At 39.9% G+C, this 12,989-nt stretch overlaps 1 protein-coding gene across 3 annotated transcripts in view; it reads right to left on the minus strand.

The window, feature by feature from the left end:
* Positions 1 to 12,989, minus strand: part of TET2 (tet methylcytosine dioxygenase 2) — a 145,339-nt gene that overhangs the window by 38,778 nt on the left and 93,572 nt on the right. For all 3 annotated transcript variants that reach the window (XM_006076382.4, XM_006076381.4, XM_025290339.3), the window contains exons 3-5: positions 3,630 to 7,078; positions 1,917 to 2,007; positions 433 to 526 (exon numbers count right to left, since the gene is read on the minus strand). In XM_006076382.4, the coding sequence (XP_006076444.4) occupies positions 433 to 526; positions 1,917 to 2,007; positions 3,630 to 7,032 (3,588 nt within the window). In that variant the 5' untranslated portion in view covers positions 7,033 to 7,078. The remainder of the gene's footprint in view (positions 1 to 432; positions 527 to 1,916; positions 2,008 to 3,629; positions 7,079 to 12,989) is intronic.

Raw genomic sequence — 12,989 nt, forward strand, 5'->3', positions numbered from 1 at the left:
TTACCCTGGGGTCATGCAAATGCAGGCAGTATGTAGCAGCCCCTCCCCAGGACACTGCAGGCAATGCTCCCTGCATTAAAGCCAGAGCTACATGGGCAAGACTTTAAAGTTCCAGGGCTTCACAAATGACAAGATAAAGATTAACCGCAGGTTTTTAAAGGATTAAGGACCTCACATGCTGGGAAGAATTATACTTCTAGTAGGCACCTAACAGACCTCCTCCTCGCCATTAAGTTCTTTCAATTAAGTACAGTTTGTACATGGTTTTAAACTGCCTTTTTCTTAAGAGATGACACAATGATAAATATAAGCAATATTCCTTTCAACTGGCATAAACGACTATCTGATCTGGGCAACCCAATTCTCAGGGTTAGATGAATGAATCAAAACGCCCAAGACTGAGGATCAAAGGCCTTGTCAAGTCACACTTACCCATTTGGCAATAGGACATCCCTGAGAACTTTTGCCTTCTTTACCAGTATAGATGACTCTTTCAATCCTAATAGCTTTACCCTTCTGTCCAAACCTTAAAGAAATCCACAGAAACACACACACACATAAAATTAGCAAATGATTCTAAGAGGCAACCAAAATACTGAACATTTGAGCATAATTTTATTCTATGATCACATCCTGAGAAATGAATAATTTATTAAAAACAGAACTAAGCCAAGGAAACTGGATAACAGACTTAAGCCTTGTATCTCTTTAGTAGCAAAATATATTGATAATTGTAATGAACTATTTTGAAATTATATGTTGGGTAAAAATAATGGGGACGCTTATTTTTATACATAATTTCACAAAGCACAAAACTTTTCCAAGTTTGTTAAATTTAGTCTTCCAAGATATGTACTATTTGATTTGTCCTTTGCTGAATTTAACTATTTTAAAACTTGGGGAATCTTAATAGATTTTAGTTAGAATCTATTCCTCTAAGAATCTCTCTCACATTGTTTAAAAGGCTCTCAAATAACTAGTATCCAGCAATTTTGAAACTATGGAATAATTCTAGAAACAGATTATACTTTCCTTTATGACCAAGACACTACTTACTACTTGCTAATAAAAAAGGGCACTTAGGAAAATTCACAATTTTTGCCAGGCTACGAGATGATTATTTAGTGAATTTCTATATGCTAATTTAGAAATAAATAATTTAGAATTGGGGCAACAATGATACAGAATATGTCCTTGCTGCCCAGAATGCTTCCTAATGTATTTTAATGATAAAACTGCCTACCTCTTAAAGAAAAGGCACCCCAGCATAACAGCAGCTCAGAGCTGTTGACACCTATATGAATGTCTCTCTCTCTGCTGATTATCTCAGTCTTCTACATGCAGGAGTGACCACGTAGATTCAGGTAAATACTTGCATACTCATGACTAACAGTTAAACATAAATGTAGCTATAAATAGAATCTGTTCTATTTCTATTCAGTATATCATCCTTGCTCTCTGCTCATACCAGTGGACAACTTCCTTAGAGATAGCTACTTGTTTACAACTCGAGGTGATCTGAACTCAATGGTTCCTTTCTTATACCACCTTTCCCCTCTTTCTGACACTTTATCATCAAGTGGGAAAACCAGAGCGGGGCCTCTCTGTGCAGCCTGCGCCAGCACCCTTATGCCTGGCAGGCTGGCTGGCTGGCTGGTTCTTGTCCATGCCTGGGTTTTCTGGCATCCATCTCAAAGTGGGCAGCCTGTGCCAGCTTGCAGACTATTAGTCCTGTCAAATATTGTGACTCTCTGGTGAATAGCACAGTGTGTAGCGTTGGCAACCCTGGAATAGCTAAGCCTACTAATAATTACTCAGTTTACAATTGTTTACTGCTTTGTATGTGAAAGCTGGAAAAATTCTGACATATACAAAAGGATAACCGTTCATCTGCCCTGTGCCTTTGTGTTAATTACCTTTCTTCCATGATTTCTCTAATAGCTGCCACATTAGGACCTGCTCCTAGATGGGTATAAAAAGGACCTTCATCTTTTTCAATAATTTGCTCTGTTGAGATAATAGAAGATTATTATTTTAGACCTCAATTATACTAAATATAAAGGCTACATCCACAAAGCTTATCCCACAACTGTACAGTAAGGGCCCTAAATGTGACTTTAAACATTTTTTTTTCCTTTAAAATGAATTGATGGACTAATCTATTAAAAAAATGTGCCAAATAATTAAGTATATGTACATTTTGCCTGTCGGATAAAAATATATTAAATACATTTCAGATATGGGATAAGGAGCTATTTTAAACCAAGTAAGTGGAACTAAACAAAGAAAACAGTGAGGGAATTAGAATATATTATATGTAATATCAACTACAATCCAATTTTTTAAACTGAACAAAAAAATTACAGCTTACTAGAAGCCTGCCTGCTATTTGGATGTTAAAAGATTAAAAATAAAATCTCCTGTCCTATCTCACCCCCAGGATCTTGTTCAGTTTATTGTCAAGATACCTTTTTCTCCTCTTCTTTCCCCACAACATTCAATCACTCTGTTTTGAAAATAAGAACACTGAATCCAGATCCAGTACATACCATGTTGGTATGTACTTTAGAACAACTTATGATGAGAGAAAACTTGAAGAGAGGGTCAGATAAAAGGAAGAGGCTCTTGCATACCATCAAAGATGACAAGTGAGGGAAAAAAGGGTTAGTGTGACAGGAGCGGGTCGTGGAGATGTGGATAACTTACCCAGTGCTGTCTATGACATGTGTGGCACGTTAGCCCCATGAGGCAATAAAATTAACCACACGCCAAGGGGCAGTATGGGTCCTCCCTCCATCCTCCTATCAAATGTGGGGTGTCCCATTGTGAGAAGCATAACATGGAGTGGGTGGACTATTAGCCACAGTAGTTTAACACTGGTTTTTACAAATGTCTTCTACTGTATCCAACAACACACCTATCAAGCATCTTGAATTTTAACAAAAAGAAGCTGTTTTTTTTTAAAAAAAAAAAAAAAAAAGGGAAATACCATATTTTCTATCAAATAGATGAAATTTTAAAGAGAAAATATTATCAAAATAAATATAAATCACACTATGTTTAAAATGAATACACAGAGAAAGGGCAACTTTATGAGTATTTAGAACTTCAGCATTATAATTTCCCCCAACTCACTGAGGCAGAAGGATGATCATTTCCCCCTTAACTGGAAGTTAACCTTGTAAGACTACTAATACATTCAACCTTGAATTAAAAAAAATATTAAAAGCTCCTACATCAATTTGCATATGGCAGTTACTTTGCCATTTTAATGAGATGATTTTACAGCTTGGGTATCTCGCCAGGAGTTGATATACAAAGAGTCAAATAAATTGATTAGTCTAAAACAGATACCTTTATATTTTAAAGGGTTTGAAGGTAGGGACAAATGAGCATGCACAATCATTTTAATTTTTTTTTTAATTTGAGTGTAAATGAAGTTCTCTCTTGCACAGCACAAGCATCTGTAATTTAAAGACAAGAAATGTAAGCTTCAGGTTTTTATGAGCCTTCACAAATTGCTGCCAGACTCAAGATTTTTTAAAAAAGAAAGAAAAATCCCATATCTGAAGACAAATTTGCTAATTCTGGATAAATACCATGTGTCTCAGTATATTTCTGGCACTTACCTACACATCTGCATGATGGGAAATCATACTGAGTCTTGACAGGTGTATCCAATAAATTTTTTATAGGAGTATCTAGTAATTTGGAAGGTGACTCTAAAAAATTATTGAGAACAGAACCAGCTGTTCTTTTGGTTGGTGTCTTTTCTGAGGAAGGCGTTGCTTGCTGCTCTAAAACTGGGGTGTGACTCTCAAGTTCTGCGGCAGTGGTTTGTCTAGTTAAAACCGTGACTGGCCCTGACATTTCAACTTTTACTTGCTTCTGTGATTTGAGATTAAGAGCCTTATGGTCAAATAATGATTTGACCTGAAATTGCTTCAGATGCTGCTCCATGGTCTCAAGGATGCTCCGCTGCTGCACACTGTCACAGCTGGGAGGTGGAATCTCTTGCTTGGGTATCTTTTTCCACATTTTATTCTCTGGCTGTGCTGACAGGGGCCGCATACAGGCATGGGGTTTGGATCCAGGCTCGACCTTAATCGGCCTTTGCATCTGACTATGGCAAGACTCGGCTTGGAGTTGTGTTTGCTGCTGTTCTTGCTTCTGTAAGAGGCGCCACCTCAGAGCAGCATGCTTTTGAATGTCCTTCTGAGGTGGGGTCTGAACATGAGTTCCTGTCTGATCGGGCACAGGGAACGCATTTGCTTGGTTTTGCATCAAGTACCTTTGCTGAGCGAGTTGTGCAGCTTGTTGACCAGACACGTCTTGGTTCCTACTTTTATATCCCTGCAGAACTGAAGCCTGTTGAGGCTTTTGTTCCTGTTGTTGAAAGCACCTGTGAAGAATATCTTGCTTAGGGGTCACATTATTTGGAAAATATTGCATGTGATGCACATTTGGGGTCTTGTTGCCTGCAAACAGTTCAGAATTTACAGTCTGTTCTTTATTGTCTGGAACCAGTTGTATATGGTTTGAACCAGAAATCTGTACTTTGTTTGCATTTGACTTCAAGATCTGACCATAGGGGGAATTTATACTGTTTATATTCTGTACTTGCTCCAGTCCCATTTGGGGATTATGAGTCTGGAACTCACTTGATTTTGAATATTGATCTTCACCAGGAAAGCATTCTTCTACTTTAACCTGGCTGAAGAATGTTCCTTCTCTTGGCTCATCACTGTTGCCCTGGAGATGAGAAAAGGTCTGGGGCATTTGTTCTTTATTCTTCAGCTGTAATTTTTGCTGCTGTTGCTGGTTTTGAGAGAGATGTGAATTCTGGGGTAGTTGTGTTTGTGCTGCCTGCTTATGAGGCTTATGCTGCAAAAGGTGTGAATTTGAGAAGGGTTCAGTCTCTGAAATCTGTTGATTCAAGTGCTGTCTTAATGTTGGGGGCATGAGTTTCTCAGTTTGGGGATCTGGTCTTTGTTGGAAATGACATCTCGGGGCACACAGTGACTGCCTGTGAGTGTCCGGTGAAGGCTCCACTTTGGAGAAGTGCGCCTGGAGTGAGGGATTCTGGAACTGGAGATGCTGGTCCACTGTACCTTGAGACTGCCCTTGATTCATCTCAGCTTGGTACCTTGGTGGCCTCTGCTCTGGCTGCATTATTTTCTGGATATAAGCCTGCCCTGGGAGCCCCCCGGGCAAGTTGGAATTTCCAGTGTATTGTTTGGAGGTCATTTGATTGGAGGGGTTGGACTGATACTGAAGAATTGACCGCAGGGTTGTCTCATTACATTTTAGATGGGATTCTGCTTGACGATAGTGAGGGGCCTTCAATTCAATCCATCCTGGTTTCAGATAGCACAGCGTTGGGAGCATGAGGTCACGTGTTTGTTCCTTGTCTTGACTCTTGAGAATCTCTTGCTGTTTGTGTCCCATCAAATGCTGGCAGTGATCCTGTGGATCTCCACCGCTACGAAGAATCGGTGGGTTAGGCTTGAGATGTTCTGAAAGTTGTCTGGTTTTCTCAGAACCCAATGGAATAGTCATTGTCCCTGGAGTCCGACTGTCATTCTTGTTAACACAATTATTCTGAGGCCTTACTGGAAGCATCAAAGAGGGGTTGGATACAAGGGCAGAGGGAGTAGGACTCTGGGGTGGTGGTGCCTCATGTTGACCCTCTATTTTCACTTCCCTTAGAAGAGTTGGGTCACTTTGGTTGGGGTAGTGATGGAGTTCTTCCAAAACCCCATCATTCAGAGTGCTGTTTCCTTGAGAAGGGAGCTGAGGAACCTGCGGAAGAGGAGGAGCGGGAGAAAGAAGCAATTGTGGTGGTGGTGTGGTAGTGGCAGAAAAGGAATCCTTAGTGAACACTGAGCTTTGCTTGAAGCAAGCACCATTCATTTCATTTTGCTTTAAATACCGTTCAGAGCTGCCGCTGGGAGACTGCAAATTGCCGCTGGGACCCAAGCAGAATTCTTCGCCAGAGCCTAGCTTTGCAGTTGCTTGGATGTTACTGTTTTCTGCCGGAGATGGGCGTATCTCAAAGGCGGAATTCTGCTGCTCTGGTTTCTGAAAGGGGCAGGCCCCTAGCGTTGCAGCTGGTTTACTGGCACCATCCGCCTCACAGCTCTCAGTCGCCGCTGCGGCTGGCTCTGGAGGCAGCTCAGAGTTCGAGGTCTGTGGGAAATTGATCTGCCCTGAGGTATGCGCTGGGTGAGTGACCTCACAGGACAACTCATTAGTAGCCTGACTGTTAATGGCATGTATGTGAGATGTGGTTTTCTGCACCGCGATGGAAACACAATCTGGATAATATTGAGACAGTGTTTTTTCCAGGAGTTCACCGTGTGTGTTTTCCATGGAAGAGGCAGAAACTGTAGCACCATTAGGCATGAGCACTGCCTTGTTTTTAAGAAGTAATACAATGTTCTTGTTGTGGTAGTTAGCACTTTTCCTCTCCTGTTCGTTCAGAATCTGAAGCTCTGGGTTTTCAGACCCACCGCAATTGTGTGTTGGAAAACTGGTGAAATCTTTCACTTCATTTTCTTGGGCCACAGAGCTCACAGATTCCCTCCTACCACTCACATTGGAGACATTTGGTTGACTGCTGCCTTTGTCTGGATTTCCTTCTTGGCTTTCCCCGAAGCTCTTTCTTTCTCCATTAGCCTTTTGGTCTGGTTTCAGTTTCTTGTTCTGATGGAGCCCAGAGAGAGAAGGTTCGCTAACTGTGCGTTTTATCCCGCCATTCTGCAGACATCTGGAATACCCTCTGCCTTCCTGTATGAAATCCGGACTCACGCGACTCTTTTGGCTTCCTTTCATGTGGGGTATTCCATAATAACTTTTCAAAGACGGCCACTTGCTGTCTCCATTCACTTCCAGATAAGGTCTCTCGGTTAATGGGCTTCCATTCTGGAGCTTTCTCGCCAGAGGTTCTGTCTGGCAAATGGGAGACGGAGATGGTATCAGGAATGGACTTAGTCTGTTGCCCTCAACATGGTTGGTTCTGTCCTGTTCCATCAGGCTTGCTTCGGGGCCATCCAAAAGGCTGCCCTCTGAATGAATTCTAAAGAGCACAGAAACAAAAAAATAAAGTACATTAATATATATCTAACACTAACAGTACACCTTACAGAAAAACTGTGGCCTTAATAATATTGCTATTCCTAGACATAGCAAACTGTGATACTCCTTTTCATGTCTCAAAGTGACAGTCAAAAACTACTCAGGATATGCTTATTCTTGTCTTCCCAGCAACCCTCAAATATTTATGTTCACAAAAAACAAAGATCAAAATCACCAGCTAATGTGAGAAGTTCATACTGCATTAGTAAATATTATCAACTTCCTTGCCAAATAATTTTTCTTGTCAAAATGCTAAGAACAACAGAGGAAGACTATCTCCTTTCTTTCTTCTCTAGCACCTTACATATCCAATCGCTTGCTAAGTTCTATCAATTCCATTTCCTGTGTATTCCTTGAATTATCTTCACTGCAATTTAGTGGCCAGATCTACGTTATCTTGCTTCACTATCTACTGCAGTGGTTTTTTAAAAGATTTTTCTCTCAAACCCAGCTTGTCCTCTTCCCAGTCCTGCAAGGATCCTTCAAACTGCTATCAAAGGGAATGTTCTAAAATGCAAATCTGGTGTCATACCCTTCTGCACACACTTTGGTGGTGGTTTGGTTTCTAAGTTGTGTCTGAGTCCTGCAACTCCATGGACTATAGCCCACCAGGCTCCTCTGTCCATGGGATTGCCCAGGCAAGAATGCTGGAGTGGGTTGCCATTTCCTTCTTCAGGAGATCTTCCCAACCCAGGGATCGAACCTGGGTCTCCTGTATTACAGGCAGATTCTTTACCGACTGAGCTACCAGGGAAGCCAGCACACTTTAGTAACTCTTATTGCCTGCATCAGCAGTTCTCAAACTCTTTACCCAAACACACCTGGAAGACAAGGCATGGTCCCTTGTCTTCAACATTCCAGGGGATGGGGTATAGGGGTGAAAGTATAATTTATATGACCTTTCTCAGTGATTCTGTATCTTCCTCTATAGGATCCGGCTGCCTCCTTCTTCTGCGAATTCCTGCCTAATAGACATGGTTTTTCATATGCAAGTTTCCATTCTTCTGTCCTCCTACTTGCTCCCACAGATTATACTCCAACCATAACAACTGTTTATAAATACCCAAACACTGTAAGCTGTTTCAGACCTCCACACTGTTGTTTTATCTCCTAGAATGCCTTCCTAGTCCCCTTATCGTGCCCAGTGACTTCTGTATCCAGCTAAAACTGTCTCAGATCACCTTCTCTAGGGATTCCTTCCTGATTTTCCAGAAGAATTAATCACTCCCATTTCTATTCTCCTTCTTTACCTTATATATAGTCTACTGCTGAACACATCACATGCAATTGTGTCTTGCTTGGTCTCTATTACTGGGCTGTGAATTCTTTAAAAATATCCTACTCTGTTTATTTTCATGCTTACTGTAGAGTAAACATCTAATCAGTTTCACTTAGACTGATATAACTTTATTCATCTTGAGTTCATTTCTTTATTCAGTCATTCATTCAAACATTTTTGAGACCAATATTGATGGACATTTCAAAGTCCAAATAATAGGATGAAATGGGCACTAAAAATAAAAAAAATAATCCATTATATAAAGTGAATGCTGCCCCATTTATTATGGAGTCATGCTTTATTTTCCCACAGTTTTTCTCATTAAATTTATTTTAAGGATGTAAGCAGAAAAAGGAATCAAGACTATTTTCCCTTTGGGCTATAAAAAAAGGTCTATTAAAATAGCCACTGCTTACTAACCAGGACAAATGAAACCAGAGGAAGAAATAAATATTGGAAAGCAACACTAAAGTTACCATTTGCAGCGAATAAGACTGTACACTGGCCAACCAAGAGAATCAACTGAAAAACTGTTCCAAAGGATAGTAAAGGAGCTAGAGAAAAAAACCAACCACCTTGGTACCTGACAGCAACAACTAGTCAGAAGCTTTGGTGAAATAAAAACCTGTAAATTTTTTTAAACACGAAGAATACACTTAAAAAGATATGTGAAGGACCTATCTGAATAAAACGCTAAAACGAGACTGAGGGATCTACAAACACAAACACAAAACAAGTAGAAAGGTAATATATCTTCTTGCACAGTGGTCAAATCAACCAATTCATTTAATACATTTTCATAAAAATACTAGCAGAATGTTTTGAGGAATTAAGAAGCCAGACTCTAAAGTTGATGTGGAAAAAATAAACAAATTGGATATCCAGGAATAATGTGAAAGAGAATTGTAATGCAGCCTGAGCAGGGCAGTAGCCAAATTGAAAGATATTAAAAAGCAACAAAAGCGCTAGTTAAAACAGCTTGTACTTGCACATCAATAGATAATAGGGTGTTTATAAGACCAATGGAATAGAATATAAAGAAATAGATTCAAACACGCATAGAAATATGGCACAAGGTAATGTTAGATTGATAGGATAGTATTCTGAAAAAATGATGAAGTTGGATTAATTCCTTATATCTTATACCAAAATGCATTCTAGATAGATTTAACATCTGAATATGGAAAACAAATCACTAAAAAATTTAAAAACAGTCTTACAAAACTTAAAAGCATAATCTAATGACTGGAAAAGTTTTTTGTGACACAAAATCTAAAGCCATGAAAGATGAGGAAGTTCAGTAAAATGTATGCATGCAAACATAAACCCCTAGGCAAAGTTAAAAGTTACATAATACTTTTCTTGTAAGACTCATACAAATTGACAGAAAAAAAAAAAATCAACCATCAAATAGAAAAAATGAGTCAAAACTAGTACAAACAACATAGAGGGGATTTAGCAATAGCTACAGAATTTCATAAAAACTTCCTTTGATTCTTCAGTTTTAAAAACTTTTCTAATAAATATGCTCATATATATGTGTTAAATGATGTATGCACAACGTTTTGCACTAGCAAAAGTTTGGAAACAACCTACATTTTCAGATAAAGTGTTTCCAAGTAATTAAATGAAATAAAGAAAGCTGCACGACAGTATGTATAGGAATGCCACACCCTGTACATTTACAAGAATAAAAATAAAATGAACTCTGGTTTAAATACTTTGCTTCCAGGAAAAGGAATGGAGATGCTGGAAAACAGCACTGAGAGGGAGATTGCCTTTAATTGTGTCATTTTATAACATTTAGGCATGCATATAAATAAATAAAGCTTTAAAGGTCATAATTCATAATGGACAAAGAAAAACAACAGAACAAAGTGATATCTGAATTTCTGCTGGACCTATTTCCTTTCAAATATTAAGAGATGGCCTACATGGGCATAGTCAGTAGTCACAGATGGCCATTGGGCCTTTGAAACCTGTTTAGTCCAAGTTGAGTAGTTTCGTAAGTATAAATACACAATGTATTTCAAAGAACTTAGTGTGGGCCAAAAAATATAAAATAAGTCAGTTCTTATTTCATGCTGAATGTTGTACTGGATATAATAAGTAAAAACAGATCGTTGAATTTCATTTGTTTATTTTTACTTGTTTTACTGTGAGTACTGGAAATGTTTAAATTTCCAATGTGGCTTAGGTTGCATTTCTATTGGGTAGCTCTAAGCTAAACTGATACTTGTAATCATTGATAATCTTTAATAAAATATAACCTTTAGCTTTCAGAATCATTAATATTGATTTATAGTCTTTGATATAGGAGGTTTCTCCAAAATGAGGGCATTACCATTTTTCAAAAATTAAGAAGCATATGAGAGCAGCCAAGATGGCAAATTAGAAGGAGCTTAATGAGCACACCAAAATCACAACAATCTACAGAACAACAATCCTTGAAAAAGACTGAAACCTACCAGAAAACACTTCCTACAGTTAAACACATACAGACAGAACCACAACCAGCCTAGTGGTGAACTCCCAATATAATCAAATCCCATACCCCTCAAGTGAACAACCCACAAACCGGAGAATAATCATATCACAGAGGTTCTCCCACAGAAGTGAGAGTTCCATCCACACCAGGAAGAGGAGCCCTCCAGAGCATTTGGCTTTGAAGGTCAGCAGGGCTTGACTGCAGGAGCTCCCCAGGATTGGGGGAAACAGAGGCTCTTAAAGAGCACACACAAAATCTCATGCGCACCAGGACCCAGGGCAAAAGCAGCAATTTGATAGAAGCCTGGGCCAGACCTACCTGCTGGTCTTGCAGAACCTCCTGGGGAATAGTGGTAGATATACTGGGGAACATTCATCTGTGTGAACTTTCCAGGAGACTGATGTTTTGGCACCAAGACTTGGCCCCATTCAATAGCCTTAGGCTCCAGTGGCAGGGTGCCTCAGGCCAAATGACAAACTGGATGGGAACACAGCCCCACCCATCAGCAGAAAGGCTGCCTAAAGACTTCCTCAGCCCACAGCCTGAGAATGATGGGAAAAAAATTTGCAGATAATGCTACCAATAAAGGCTTAATTTTCAAAATGTACACACAGCTCATACACCTTAATATATATATTTAAAAAAAATCCAATCAAAAGATAGGCAGAAGACCTAAATAGATATTTCTCCAAAGAAGACATACAGATGGCCAACAGGCACATGAAAAGATTCTCAACATTCTTAATTATTAGAGAAATAAGAATTAAAACTACAATGAATTATCACCTCACACCAGTCAGAATGGCCATCATCAGAAAGTCTACTAATAACAAATACTGGAGAGGATATGGAGAAAGGGAACCCTCATACACTGTTCGGAGAAGGTGATGGCACCCCACTCCAGTTCTCTTGCCTGGAAATCCCATGGATGGAGGAGCCTGGTAGGCTGCAGTCCATGGTGTTGCGAAGAGTCGGACACGACTGAGATACTTCACTTTTACTTTTCACTTCCATGCATTGGAGAAGGAAATGGCAACCCACTCCAGTGTTCTTGCCTGGAGAATCCCAGGGACAGGACAGCCTAGTGGGCTGCCGTCTATGGGGTCACAGAGAGTCAGACATGACTGAAGCGACTTAGCAGCAGCAGCAGCAGCATACACTGTTGGTGGGACTATAACTGGCACAGCTGCTATGGAGTTTCCTTAAAAAGCTAAAAAAAAAGCTACCATATGATCCAGCAAGCCCACTCCTGGACATATATTAGAGAAAACTCTAAATTGAAAATGTATATGCACACCAGTTTTCACAGCAGCACTATTTACAATAAGCAAGATGTGGAAGTGAGCTAAATGTCCGTCAACAGATAAATGGATAAAGAAGATATGGTAGGAGCTTCCCTGGTGGCTCAGTGGTAAAGAATCTGTCTGCCAGTGCAGGAGACATGGGCTTGATCCCTGGTCCAGGAAGATCCCACAGGCCACAGAGCAACTCAGCCTGTGAGCCACAACCATTTAGCTTGTGCTCTAGAGCCTGGGAGACACAACTATTGAGCCCATCTTAGAGCTGGTGCTCCAAAAGAGGAGAAGCTACCACAATCAGAAAGCTACGCACTGCAACCAGGAGTGGCCCCTACTCACTGCAACTTGAGAAAAGCCCACGTGTAGCAATAAAGACCCAGCACAGCCAAAAAATAAATAAAATAGAGAAGAGGTGTATGTATTGAATATTTATAATGGGAGACTTCCAGAAAAACGTCTATTTCTGCTTTTATTGACTATGCCAAAGCCTTTGACTGTGTGGATCACAATAAACTGTGGAAAATTCTGAAAGAGATGGGAATACCAGACCACCTGATCTGCCTCTTGAGAAATCTGTATGCAGGTCAGGAAGCAACAGTTAGAACTGGATATGGAACAACAGACTGGTTCCAAATAGGAAAAGGAGTACGTCAAGGCTGTATATTGTCACCCTGCTTATTTAACTTCTATGCAGAGTACATCATGAGAAACGCTGGACTGGAAGAAACACAAGCTGGAATCAAGATTGCCGGGAGAAATATCAATCACCTCAGATATGCAGATGATA

This window comes from Bubalus bubalis, chromosome 7 (assembly GCF_019923935.1).
Source record: "Bubalus bubalis isolate 160015118507 breed Murrah chromosome 7, NDDB_SH_1, whole genome shotgun sequence".
In the NCBI taxonomy this organism is placed as follows: domain Eukaryota; kingdom Metazoa; phylum Chordata; class Mammalia; order Artiodactyla; family Bovidae; genus Bubalus; species Bubalus bubalis.